Source organism: Molothrus ater, chromosome 3 (genome assembly GCF_012460135.2).
Source record: "Molothrus ater isolate BHLD 08-10-18 breed brown headed cowbird chromosome 3, BPBGC_Mater_1.1, whole genome shotgun sequence".
Lineage (NCBI taxonomy): Eukaryota > Metazoa > Chordata > Aves > Passeriformes > Icteridae > Molothrus > Molothrus ater.
The window spans coordinates 51,575,448-51,588,814 of record NC_050480.2 but is presented as its reverse complement, the minus strand read 5'-3'; the positions used below and the strand labels follow the sequence as shown (position 1 = coordinate 51,588,814).

Sequence of the window (13,367 nt, the reverse complement as noted above, 5' to 3'; positions counted from 1 at the left end):
ATTCCTTTATTCTGCTCCTTGCAGCTTCCTGTTGCCCTAATCTGGTTCTCAAGGCACATTCTGATTTCCTTCTCTGCACTAGGATTACATATCCCATATCGGCAATCCTTTGCCACATACTTGTGTCCCTCTTGCACTGCCCCAATTTTCTCTCCAAGCCACTCCCAGTTTCAGCTTCCAGCTTCCTCACTGCACAGTTCAGGGTCTCTACTAACTCCTGTAACAGTGCAATGCTGTGCCCAACACTGGCCAAAGAGGACGTGAACTCAAAGGGTTAAAGGCTGGCAATGTTAAAAACAACCAAAAAAAGTGTTAGAAGTGCTAACCACCAGTAATAACAGTGCCTGCAAGAGGCAAAATCACAAATGAGCAATCTGCTTTTTAATCAGGTTTATGTATCCAAAGATTAAGCTCAACTGTTTGATTTACTCATTGTGCAACTGGATAATGTTAAAACTGTATTAAACATAAAAGTAGTTTTGTTTAAGTTAACTCTCCTTAGTCTTTAAAGTGCCCAAATATCATAAAAGCATTGTAACTATTCTTTCAGCAAAGCAAATATTTAAAATATTCTTTATCAAAGACTAAAGTATAAGAAACATTTTAAAATATCCACTCTCCGTATTTGTGAATAGTTTTTAACAGTAGTGCCAGATAGAAGTATTTCAGGTTGCTATAAAAGAACATTTAAGTCAACAGAGGTTTTAAATTCTATGGTTAGAATGTCCAAAACATAATTGAAAAAAAAAATCTTTTCCAGGGAATGAGAAAGAATGCTACAAAATTAGAAAATTATTTCCTCATGCAGCAGCAATAACCTAGAATTCAAAGTTCCTTACAGTTAAAAAAATTCCTTGAAAATGCTGAAACTAGGCTGTGAAACAGTGACACAATTGTTTTACATTTCATTTCAGCTCCAGCTGAGTTTTTTGTCTTGGAACCTCATCAGCTTTTTTGCTTGAATCCCAGCATAAAGAATTCACGAGCTCTTTAAATTTTCTGCAGAGCTACAGTATACCCAGACCACCTGTTTGTGTTTTTTAAAATTATTTATTTACTGAAGGCAAGATTTTGTGAAATCATCAGTGCAGCCCCACAACCAACCATCCAAAGATACTTTTACATAAACAGAGGATTCTCAAGGCTTCATGGCATTCCCTTTTCTAGTGTAAGCAAGCATCAAGCATGACTTAATTTCAGCAGCTCAGTGCACTAAATATAAAATTAGTAAAATTTTTTTTAAGGAGTCCAAACTCCTCCAGTTCTCTGGACTCCTGTTTTTCATGAGTTCAGATAATTATAATCAATATAAATTTTTTTCTTTGTCTCATTCTGCTGAGTTGTTTCTGTTTTGCTTGAGATGTTGCCAAAAGATTCACAATGTAAGGTTCTATTTGAACACTGCTTTTAAAAAACAAACCAACCATGTATTTTTTTTCCACGACATTGAGAAAAGAACTCAAAAATCCATCAACTTTTCCCACACTGTTCTTTTTACTAGTTGGAACTATTACGGTTTACTGAAATTCTGAAATGGAAATGTAGCCTACATATTATATATTGCAATAAAGGTGATTAAATTGAATGTATTTACTATGGCTATAGTATGGCTATTTAGGAACTTTTTTCTATTTCCATTTTTTTTTCCATTAGTGTAAAACCTTGTAGGATGACCTAGGGCTAGTGCTAAGTAACCTTTATGTGTATGCTAGGACTTGTGTTCCAACTGCATTAATAAATTAAGCATGTCTTTTAAGGCTTCCATGGTGGCATCCTGACAAAAGCATCCATAAATCCAACAGCAGAACTGCATAAAGCATGCCTATGTACTGTAAAAACATCTCCAAGAGTTACAGTATGGTTTTCAAGAATCACAAAAACAAAAAAAAAAAAAACCACTTTGGAAAAAAATGGTAATTTGTTAAGCTACAGAGACCTAGTTTCACTCTGTTTAAACAGACTTTTTCCACATGCGAGGGGAGGAAGAAAATGAGCAAGCAGAAAGGAATGGGGAAGGTCCAGTCATACATTCAAACAATACTGCTTTTCTTCTTATGATGCACAAAGAGGAACTGAAACTCTTTTGTACTGATTCTTCTCATAAAAATTAATTTGCATAAAATTTTTGTCTTGATTATGTGAGACATTACGGACACCTACACCATGGAGCTAACCATAAAAAATAAACACCAATATGTATTTTTTATTAAATTTCTTAGAAAATTAGGAATGGGAGAAATAATCTCTCTACATGAAATACAATTCAACAACAAAATAAACAAACAAAAAACATATTGTCAAGTTACAGATCTTGCAGGCTCCCTGTCAAAAAGGATGTTAAAATTTTGATTTGCTCAGCATTTGTGTCCCTTTTAACATGCATGTAAGACATAACCTGGTAATGAAAGCAAAAGTCTTCACCAATTCCCACTACCACCTGTAATGAACTGCAATGTATACCAAGAATTTGAGGAAAGCCTGAATTCTGCTTTCCTTCCTACAACAGTTTCTTTTGTAGCCTTGAGCAAGTCAGTTACTTCTGTGCATTAATAAAAATGAAGAAAGAGCCTATTTGTTGCTCTATTGAGAAATAATTAGCTTCTACAAGTTGCACGCATGGATTTTTAGCAAAAGTTTTGTAATGTTTACTTAGAAATTCTATTTTTGCACTTGTTTAAAATTCATAGATCGCTTCACATACTCAGGTCAGCTTTACCACACTATGAACCAGACCACTAAAAGAGCACTTATTTAAAGCTGAAAATATTTAACTGAACTATTCATTACATTCAATATAACAAGAGATTTTTCTCTCACGTGTTGCTTTCTCCATTAAATCATTACTCTGCTGTAATTTGACAAAGATCAAGTGATGTTTGCAGCTGGAGTTGCATCATAAGTATCTCTGGCTACAGATGCATGGACAGCTAAGGAAACTGCCTTGGAGAAGACGGTATGTTGAAGAAGAAATTAGTTTGCTAATGCTTCACTTCAAATACAGCTGTGCCTATACAGGAGCACATTTCAGTGGGTAAGATACCCATGCCAGTGTTTAAGTCTGTAGGGTGCCTTTAGGTTAGGAAAACATAATAACAAGAACAAACAAGTAGCTTGGATATAAAACTACCATACTCGGTATTTGCTCACAAATATTTGAATTTACTTGTGTTGCAGTGTTCCTGGAGCACTAATATATAAATAGTATTTTATCCAGGAAATTGCAAATAAATTATATTTGGCACCCAGGCTCTTAGACACTATAAAGATAATAACAAACTGAAATAGATGTTCAGTTCACATTCTCCTTAAAAAAAATCATGATCATATCCTTTTTTTTTTTAATGTAACACTGTCCAGGATATATAAATGACAATGTGGAGATGCATCAAAATGTGATGCATGATGAAAAGACATGAGAACCAGAGAAGAAACTAGTTTGCTAATGTTTTGACATGTTTAAAACAAAAGTACTAAGTAGAAAATTACAAGCCTACTCATAATTTATTTTTAAAAGCAATATTTATATTACTTTATATTTATTTATATTTCGTATGTGTGCACAAGTATAAATACACTGGTCATCTATATTTATGTATACAATCAGAAAACTTCATGTAGCCACCCCTCTAAGGTGGCTCTACAGGTCAGATAGATACTCTACAAGGTAGATCTTTCCCTTTCACACTGTAGATTTGTTTATTGACCCTTTTAATTTGGAAAAATTTGTTTTACTAAATCTAAGATTAAGAAATAAATTAGCATCAACTGAATTGACAAGCCACAAAGTCTCACGTGCCAGCTCAGAAGAAAATTACAAACTATTTGATGGTCTCAGTTGCTCCACTAGGTATGTGAAGAATGATATACAGAGGTTGTCATTGTGCAGAATTAGTCTGTTTTAATCTGCATAGTGAAAATATCCATTCCAATACATCTTATCTCATAAAAGATCAACCTTTGAAACTTGTATTCAATCTGCACTGAGGAGAAAAGTAAAGAAACTGGTCACTACCAAAACCAATGAAACTGATCATGATCTAAAGCAAAACAACTTGTTCTGACACACATTCAGTTTGGTTAAGTGGATGTCCTTGGAAATCATCTCCTTAACTGTTAGATAAAGTGGGAACCTCAAGGAATCCTGTACAGGGAGCTCAGGTAGCCAGGGGAAGCAAGGAAAAGGAGGATGAGTGAGAAAGAGGCAGAAATCCAACTCAGTAAGAGTAGACCATAAACCTGTTTTGAAACTGACATTACTACACAGGGAGGAAGAAGTTGTCTCACAAGCAGGTCTTTGCTCTGAAGTTGAATTCACTTGCCATCAGTCCACTTTTAACTCCTACTTAACTTCTGAGAGAGGATAAACTGGCAAAGGGATCACAACTTTACAGAACAGATTTAAAAGAGGAACTGTGGTTAATGTTAAAGAAATGTATGGTTTTGGCCTGAAGCTGACAATACCTTCTTAGAGAGTAGCTGTATTCAAAATAATAATCTCCACAACAAGAAAAAGAATATTTTATTAAATAAGTCAATCACACAGTAAGGTCCAATAAAAATAACAGCAGGAGAAGCTGAAAAGAAGGCAGCTCATTGTGAATAGAACATCAAGCTGGGAAGCTGTGCTTCCTGAGGGGTGCTCCCTGAAGAACTGTGCATACCACCACTTCACCTTAGCACAGCCTTCCTCTCTCTTAAAAAAAAAAAAAGGGAAACACATACCAAAACTCTCTCCCTCCATTCCAATGGGGCCAGGCTGAGGAGTCTCTCCATTCTTTAAGCAGTTATGAATGTATGCTGCCTTCCACCTGGCGTACTTCCTGTGCTGGGCGTTCTGGGGGAGGGAAAAGGCCAGCCATTTTAACCACTCACTACTGCAAATTAATGCATTCAAAGCAGAAATACAAACATCTTTTCCACTTTCTCTGCTGTCATTTGATACCCTTTTAAAGATAAACATGTAAAATTAATAGGTGAATTACAAAAAATAATTAAAATAACAGCTCTAACAAGATCTCAGCATGAAAGGAAAATGTGGAGATCTTCAATTAGAGCAGCATATGAGGAAAAGGAAATAAATGATACCAAAGAAAACTAGTATGAAAGACATAGCACTGTGTAGTAATTACTGAAATGAAATAATGAAGAAAGCTTCCTATCTCCATAAACTTTGATGATTATTTACTTTAGATTTAAATACTTGAAACTTTAAATGCTACTGCTGAGTATCAGAAATATGGAATTTCCTCTAATTATATTATTTAAAAATTTAAAATTTAATTTAAAAGCATGAACACAGAAAGGCTGATGTAACTGCAGAATAATGTGATTTGTTTGTAATATTCTATGGCATTAAGATTTTCCATTTTGTTTTTTAAAATATACTTTACTGTTCCTAAGTACAACTAAAGCATGTCAAAACATGAAAGGAAGATAGGCCACTTTGTATCTCCTGGGCAGTTACAATAGTGTTTAATCCAGGAAGAGCTGTCAATTGATGCAAGAAATATTAAACTGATTATGCAAATCAAATGTTTTGCCAACAGTTGCATGGGAAAAAACCAGTTCTGACAGTTATGAGGTAACATAAATCAAGGATCAAGGCTGAATATAAGTGTTAGAAATGTGGGAGGATGAGTGGAATAATTTGCCCAAATGAACAATGCAGGGTGGGAGACCGCAGTTCACACCAATGCCAAAATTTTAAAAATTAATTTTTTATTTTAAAAAATTAAAAATGAATTTGAAAATTAAATCCAAAGTTTCTAAGAAATTAATAAACTGAAATTCAATACTGTACTTCACAAAGCCTATTGAACTGTCATCTAGAACAGGGTAGAGAGACACAATACAAAAGGTATCTCCAGCAAGCTCCCTTGCTCATATTTAATACACTGTATCACCCAGGATGCTCACACAGTCCAAGAGAAAGATCTGGTCTTCATTTTTGAAAACAAGATGTTCTCCAGAAAAAAAGCCTATTCTGATGACATATTTATTAAAATGCATTCACTCTACCTCAAAAAGGTAAAGTACAATTGGAAAACACTGGCTCTCTGTTAAACTTTGTTTTAATAATCATTTCTGGTCAGTCAATGTTACAGATTAAATTCCTTCATTTTTAACAAACACTCTAGAAGCCACAAAATGCAGAAAACACATACCCAGAGTATGCTACTTTTAGGAAAGATTATTATGCAATATTTAAGAGCGTGTACATCTCCCCCCTATTCTAATATGGTGATTATTTATTGACGAAGTGTGAAGATGCAGCTGTATCAGGTGTCCATTCCAGGTGCTGGCAACTCAGCATAGCAGGAGTGGTGTCTGTGAGGACAGGCCAGGGCTGCCCCACACTGGATAAAACAGCCCCAGTGAAGCCACCTTGGGGCACAGCTGAGGCCCTTGGCTACCTGGTGGTGCCCTTGGGAGAGCATGTTTAAGGACAGGCCAAGCACTGCCCAACCCTGGCACCAAGATGATGGATGGAGAGAGGAGAATGGAACAAAGTGTTTGATGTCTGTCCTGCATCCCGACTGCAAAGCTTATTGTTCCAGAACTGAGAAGTGAAATGCTGTTGGTTTGGTCTGTTTTTAACATGCACTGCTGCCCCCTTTCAGAAGGCTGCCCTATTGAATGAATGCTACTCCTGAGGTAAATGAAAAGAATGCTGCTATTGCTACTGCTCTGATCTAAGCTGTGTCTTGTAAAACCAAACCTTCCAGAAAATCCTTTTGCCTAGTTCTAATATGGAGATAGAGAACAACCACTCTTCACCTGTGACACAATCCCTTCATACTACCCAATAGTCAATCACTTGCCATTAAAAACATACATATTATGCTCAACACCCATTTTCTGATTCTAGGTGTCAAATATCTGCTTTCTATGCCTTCTGCTGTTGCTTTAAAAGCCTTTTCATAATTGATAGTCCACATATGAAGGCAATTTTAACTATCTATTGAAAAAATAGGCAGGTGGTCTGAATACAGATGTCATGCTCTATAAGCAGGTGTCAGCTGAATTCAACTTAGGCTGAGAAAAACTTCTGCAAAAGTCTAAGACAAGTCAAGTCATACTTCTCCATCATCCCTTTACATAAGAATGGATAAATAAACTGTTGAAATGTAATGATTCTATACAGAGGAGCAAATATTTTCTGTATTTCTTGTACACTCTACCATCAGTATTCTCCAATTAAACAAAATGAGAGAATTCTGCTTCTTTCCAATTACAAAGCATTTCTGTCCTTTCAGCATCAACAACAAAAAACCCCAACACACAACAGAAAATGTACCACTGCTAGCATTCTGCACTGACATTTGTAACAATTTCTTCCATCTTCAAAGCAGGATTGCTTCAGGTACTCTGAGGAGTCAATTGATCAGTGCACTGTCCTGTGCACTGGATTCCGACAGACTAAGATGGTTTTTTTTCAGTCCAATTCAATGTGCAAATATGCATTCACTCTCTGGCTCTAGGAAATGTCATTACTGGATCTAGTAAAGGATGTCAGGGCACAGAGCAGACAGTTTTAAGAGAACACATCAAAAAGCAAACTTATTTGTGCCTCTCAATAAGATGAGTATTTTGATAGAGTCTCAGGCTAGGGAAGATGGAGAATCTTGCAAGAACTCTTCACCAAGCATTTCTCTTGGGTAAAACCTATCTTTAGTATCTACACTTACATCCTATAGTATTCCAGAAGTGCATCACTATTAAGACCATGCCTTACCTTCTTTCCAATATTTACAAATGAAAGTAGTCACAACAACTGCATTTTAAACTGAGCAAGTATAACTGCACTTTAGGCACACTTACCAGATTGGGGATTTACATACAGGATGCCACGCCTGTGAATTTCAAGCAGGACATGGAAAAAAGTGAAGGTGCTAGGAACCTTGCATTACTTTTTCCCCTATAAGCATTCCCACTTGCTCAATGAAATGCTATATGTCCCACAGTAAAAATTAAACTTTGAGTTTCTAATTGGTACTTGTCATGAAGCATTTTCTAACAGATGTCTAGTATTTCTATATAAATCTACAATTTATTTGAAATACTTAGCATGATTCTTTATGGCTTTCTAACAAGTATTTGGCTACACTGTTCTTTGAAATTCATATTCACGATGTATAAAAGTGATGTCCGTGCTTGGAAAAGCAATCAGATAATACACTCATATGCCTGACACTTACCTCTTCAGAGAGCTCCCCAAATACTGTTAGAACATCTATCAGGAGACTTGCAGTATAAAAGGACTTTATCATGTTTCTGCAAAAAAAGAAAGCATTTTTCTAACTTGGCAATGTCACTCTCTCAGAATCACATTTTATGCATTGTAATCTTAGATCATACTGGCTTATTTCAAGCCAAACATCGCTTTTTTTTCTCTTTTAATCTGATGTTACAGAAGGTGCTTCACAACATTTAAATCTAGCAATATTGATTAGTCTCCTAACTACTATGCAGAAAATATTCAGCATTTTTTAAAACTGGTTACATGTTCTGCACTTAGTTTCTAGCTTGGAATTTGTAGGACATCAGAAATCCTGTATTAGCTTAGAAAAATACATGAACATGCCATAGTAATTGCTGTAAACCAAATCATATAATGGATCATCACAACTATTCTACTATCACTGGTCAATAGAAACTATAACATGCTTGATAAAATAAAGCACAGTATTAGCATGTGGTTTTAGAAGGCTTGTCAGTAGGTAAGCAACTCCCTAAGGAATATAAAGAGGAGGATACTAGTTAATGTGCGATGCTAGAGACCTATTAAGTAGTAACAAATTGGGTTTTCCAGAAGAGAAAAGAATGTATTAAATCTCAATTCTTGCTTCCATTCAAATTAAAGAGTTTGGATATTCACATTCCCTGACCAGTATCTTCAGATAAGAAAAAAAGATTTTCACCTACTTATGAAATTGTCCAGCTCTGTCTTCATTGTCTGCATACAAAAACATTTTCAAGGCATAATTCTCCACATGAGCAGAGCCCACAATTTCCTGAGTAATTGCTTCATTATCACCAAATTGCTTTTTCATCTGAAAAATGTTGGAAAAATACATTAATTACTTTATTAGACCTTAGCAATTCTGCAAACACAGAAAGAACTGGCTGATTTACACAAAGTCAAGTACAATTTAAAAAGAAACAACTTATACCTTGTTTTACAAATCTGCAGCTTCTAACATAACAAATGCTAAAAGCAGCATGTGAAAGAGAACGCACATTCTTGGGGAGAGAGAAATATTACGAATAAGTAGCTCTGAATCTTCAGTCACAAAATGCTTAGAGTAACCACCAGCACCCCAATATCTTCTTCACCAAGGTTAAAAATAAACACAACTACAATGTCATGAAGGAACAGCAACAGATATTTTTCCCCTTAGCATCTTAAAGGCCCAGCACTCTGAAGCTTGTGTCAAGATTCAACACAGTTCAACTGGTAAAGTACTGCATGCTTTATAAAGGTGCAGTAGATCAGAGTCATCATGTATCTCCTCTTGTGAGGTTATTTCACTGCAGTTCATTACATCTTTCAAAGTATCTGAGCTCTGCCTTGACCTGCCTGGTGACCTATGGATTTACTGGAATTTTCAGTGTAAGCACAGTATTTCAATTCAAAGAACTCTTTTCAAAGATGTTAGAGTACCAGAATCCTCAGGTTTCCTAATAAAAATCAGTAAAGCACACAACCCTCTAACAGTTACAACAGGTGGATTTACAGCTTCTGAATAGGCTTACTGTTTGCACATAAGGAAATCTCAGGTTATCCTTAGAGAACAAAAACAGGAACACTGCATGATACTAACCTGCAGCCTTTATTTTGCCAAAAGATTTAAAAACAATCTCTGAATGGCAGTTATTTTTCACTGTGCGTGCGAAGAAAATTTTAATCATGCAGGCAGTATTTCCATAATTTTTAGATTGCTGCCAACTTTCTAAGACACAGAATGTTGCCAGAAATGTGACTTCATTTCAGTAGTTAAATATAAGCTTTCCAAATAGAATTTTAAATTTAAAGGCTTTAATCAAACTACTCTATGTAGTTTTCAAAAAGTATTTGTTTTACAAAGTGTAATTTTCTTGTGAAAGTACCAAAATTCGTGTGTTCAAATGAAACATTCAAAAGACACTGAAGCTAACTCAGGAAGAAAACTGTTTGTATACACATATATTTCCCTAACCTATCTGTATACATCACTCTCAGAAAAGAACTGATTACTATACTTGATCTGATGCTCAATTACTTCAAACACACAACTGACACTTACATACACTTCTAAAAGTACTAAAGTTAACCAAGCTGTATACTGTTGAAATTATGCTTCACATAATCTATGATTCAATATAGCAGTATTGGTGTTTTAAACATCGATACAAAATTTCAAACTAAAACTCAAGGCATTTAGGCTTAATCTTAAAAAAAATTAAACCGCACCCCTCTGCGCCCCCTGGTGGTTATGGGCAGACTCAAAACAGCAGTTCCTAAATTACGGCAGGAGCTTTTCCATAAACCCCAATTTCTTAGCCCCAAAACCACTCTATCAGACTTGACTAGGAGTGCTCTCTCCATCCTTCACCCACCCGGATACATAGAAGAATATTCAATACCTTTGCATAAGTTGTCACCCAGACAATCTTACCAGTAACCAAAAGGTGAAACTATAGATTTTTGATGCTTTTTTACTCTTTTCAATTTTGAAACAGAAGGGGTAACTGAACGCTGCAGATAAACTGCTGCAGTACCACAAGTAACCCAGCAAATCCCAACATTTCTTAGGAAACGAACAGCAAAATCCTTTTGAGTTTTAATCTCACTTCTCCTGCTATCTCTCTCTCCCTTTGAACACAAATCCCTGTCCTATTTAAAGATGTCAAAATCTGAGTAAATAACACACCAAGAAATCACTGTACACTGAATTTTCCATTGCAAAAAATCAGTGATAAAAAAGCAAGAAGTACAAGTTATGAAAAAAAAGACAAATGGTTCATGTTTCAATTTTTTTCTGAAGAATCACAGAATGGTTTAGATTGGAAAAGACCTGAAGGGTCATCTAGTTCCAACTCCCCTGCTGTGAGCACGGATGCCATTCACTAGAAGAGGTTGATCAGGACCTATCCAACCTGGCCTTGAATACTTCTGTGGGCAAGTGATCCACCTTTCATAAGTGAAGGCTGTTAATACTAGTTCCACACAATCTCTTCAGGCACTGCTAGACTTTGGATGGAATCACCAGTACTGAACAAAAAAAGAACTGCTGCTTCATTTTTCAACACTACTTTCTGCTTCCAAATGAGTGCTTAGACCTTAGAATCAACAAACTTCTTCCTTCGAGAACACTGAAAACTACAGGGTATGAACATAAACAACTCCTGGAACTTTAACTGACCATCTGTACCACAACTTTACTTTTCTTAAACTCTCTTCTACTTGAGGCTTTCAATTAGTATCAGGTCCACTTAGAAGAGCATGGCATAGCTATCCCTTACCCACACAGAATAGACTGTGTTTACAAGATTTTATAAAATAAAATCTTCAATCTCTAACACAGGATACAATCAGAAGTATCTTTATCTTTTAAACAGTATTTTTAAAAACTCCCTGGATACAACAGTTTAGGTTAGAGATTTCAAAAGCATCCCAGGACTAGGCTATTAAGTCCTACAGCAGTGAAAATAACTGTACAGACTTCAAGGAATCAAAGGTAAATTAATTTTAAAAAGTCTTCTAGAACACCTGCATTGACTTCCTAATGAATTAAGATTTTTCATGAGAACATGTATAAATAAATCATTTCAATTTATGCTGTCTACACAAAATCGTATGGCAAAATTTCAATTCCGTTTGTGCGTGCATACGCACATAGAGCTTTATCTCCTTCCACCCTTCTGCAATTTATTACATACAACTGAAGTTCATGCACTATGCTTGCATGCAGAATAGCTGCAGAGAAGAGACAGTATTTCCAGAAATTTAAATAAAAATTAATTAATATTATGATAAATTTTGGGGAAAGCAATAAATTCTACTTACAGCTTCCAATTGATCCATAAGTTTGGATAAAAATTTACGGCATTCTGGCGTTTTACTGTCAATCTTCATCCCTGTCTGCATTGCATACAAACGACCTTGAAATGATACAAAACACACAAAAAACACGGCAAGTCATTATCTGAAGCAGAACTCTTAAGCAAACAATGCAATGCCCCCCAACATACATGAAGGTCAAACTCATCATTTAACCATATACTGACTCCAATAGGAGTGAGCAGTGACAGCGAAATGTAAGGTTTGGCCTTGGGCCTTGCAGAGATACTAGGAGATAGTTTGGGGAGATTTACATTTTATTTCCCCCAATGACTATTCCTACTCATTTTAAACTGATGTTTGTACCGCTGTAATGCAGTATCAAGTGCTTTTATAAACTACCACAACCTCACTTCCAACTCACCCAAATAGGAACTTGGAAGTTATTTGAGAGAGTGCATGGGTATAAATGGAACTTCATGTAGCAGGAGCCAGTTATCCTTAAAAGCCTTGAGCAAATGGCACTAAGCACCTACTATCTCCATGTATATGCATACATAGCATCAAACACTGATCTTTACACAAACCTGATCTTTACATCAGGCAAGACAGACTTTATCAAACTTCCCCTCCAAGTAGAGTTGCCAGTTTTTAGTAAGATCTTGAACATGAATGAATAACATCTTCTGATTAATAATTATCTTTTTACTACCAAAAGACTGTGAGTTTTAGATTTGCATATGGCAGAACTTTATAGGCTTCATGAAACTGTGAGCTAACATGAGCAAGCATTATTTGCTAGGATTAACACACGTGGAGAAGGGAAAATAGCCAGAAACATTCAGTAATCAAATGCAGAACATTTCCCACAAAAAAAAATTCCTCTCTCACTTCTGACTGTTAAGGGAGTCCTACAAAACACTTTCAAATGCAGAATTTAAGAATCAAAAGCCATAACTCCACCAAATATTGTCCTGAGGTAGTTATTATGGAATACCCCATGTCCTTCTTGCAAGCAATCCTAACTTGCCTCACAGCTTTAGCATCTTGCTCCTCCCAAGCACCTCTTCATACACTAGAGAGAATCTTTTCCCTTCAAATTACCTCAGTAAACATGAATATAACACAATTGCTATCACATTGCACTTATCCTGATGTTTGCTGCAGAAGAAAACATTTTATACTCACAAGCTTGTCTGCCTTTTCCATCTATTAGCAATTTGTCTAATAAAATTCAATCTCTTTCTACAAAACTTAGATTCTGCTGGTGAGTGCCATAATTTAACTAAGTTTTCTTGGATTTTTAAAGTAGTATTTTCTATTT

At 35.7% G+C, this 13,367-nt stretch overlaps 1 protein-coding gene across 2 annotated transcripts in view; it reads right to left on the bottom strand.

Moving 5' to 3' along the window:
- The window catches only part of VTA1 (vesicle trafficking 1), a 38,468-nt gene that overhangs the window by 11,818 nt on the left and 13,283 nt on the right, over positions 1-13,367 (bottom strand). For both annotated transcript variants that reach the window (XM_036379567.2, XM_036379568.2), the window contains exons 2-5: positions 12,050-12,144; positions 8,926-9,053; positions 8,199-8,274; positions 4,723-4,834 (exon numbers count right to left, since the gene is read on the bottom strand). In XM_036379567.2, coding sequence (XP_036235460.1) covers positions 4,723-4,834; positions 8,199-8,274; positions 8,926-9,053; positions 12,050-12,144 — 411 coding nt within the window. The remainder of the gene's footprint in view (positions 1-4,722; positions 4,835-8,198; positions 8,275-8,925; positions 9,054-12,049; positions 12,145-13,367) is intronic.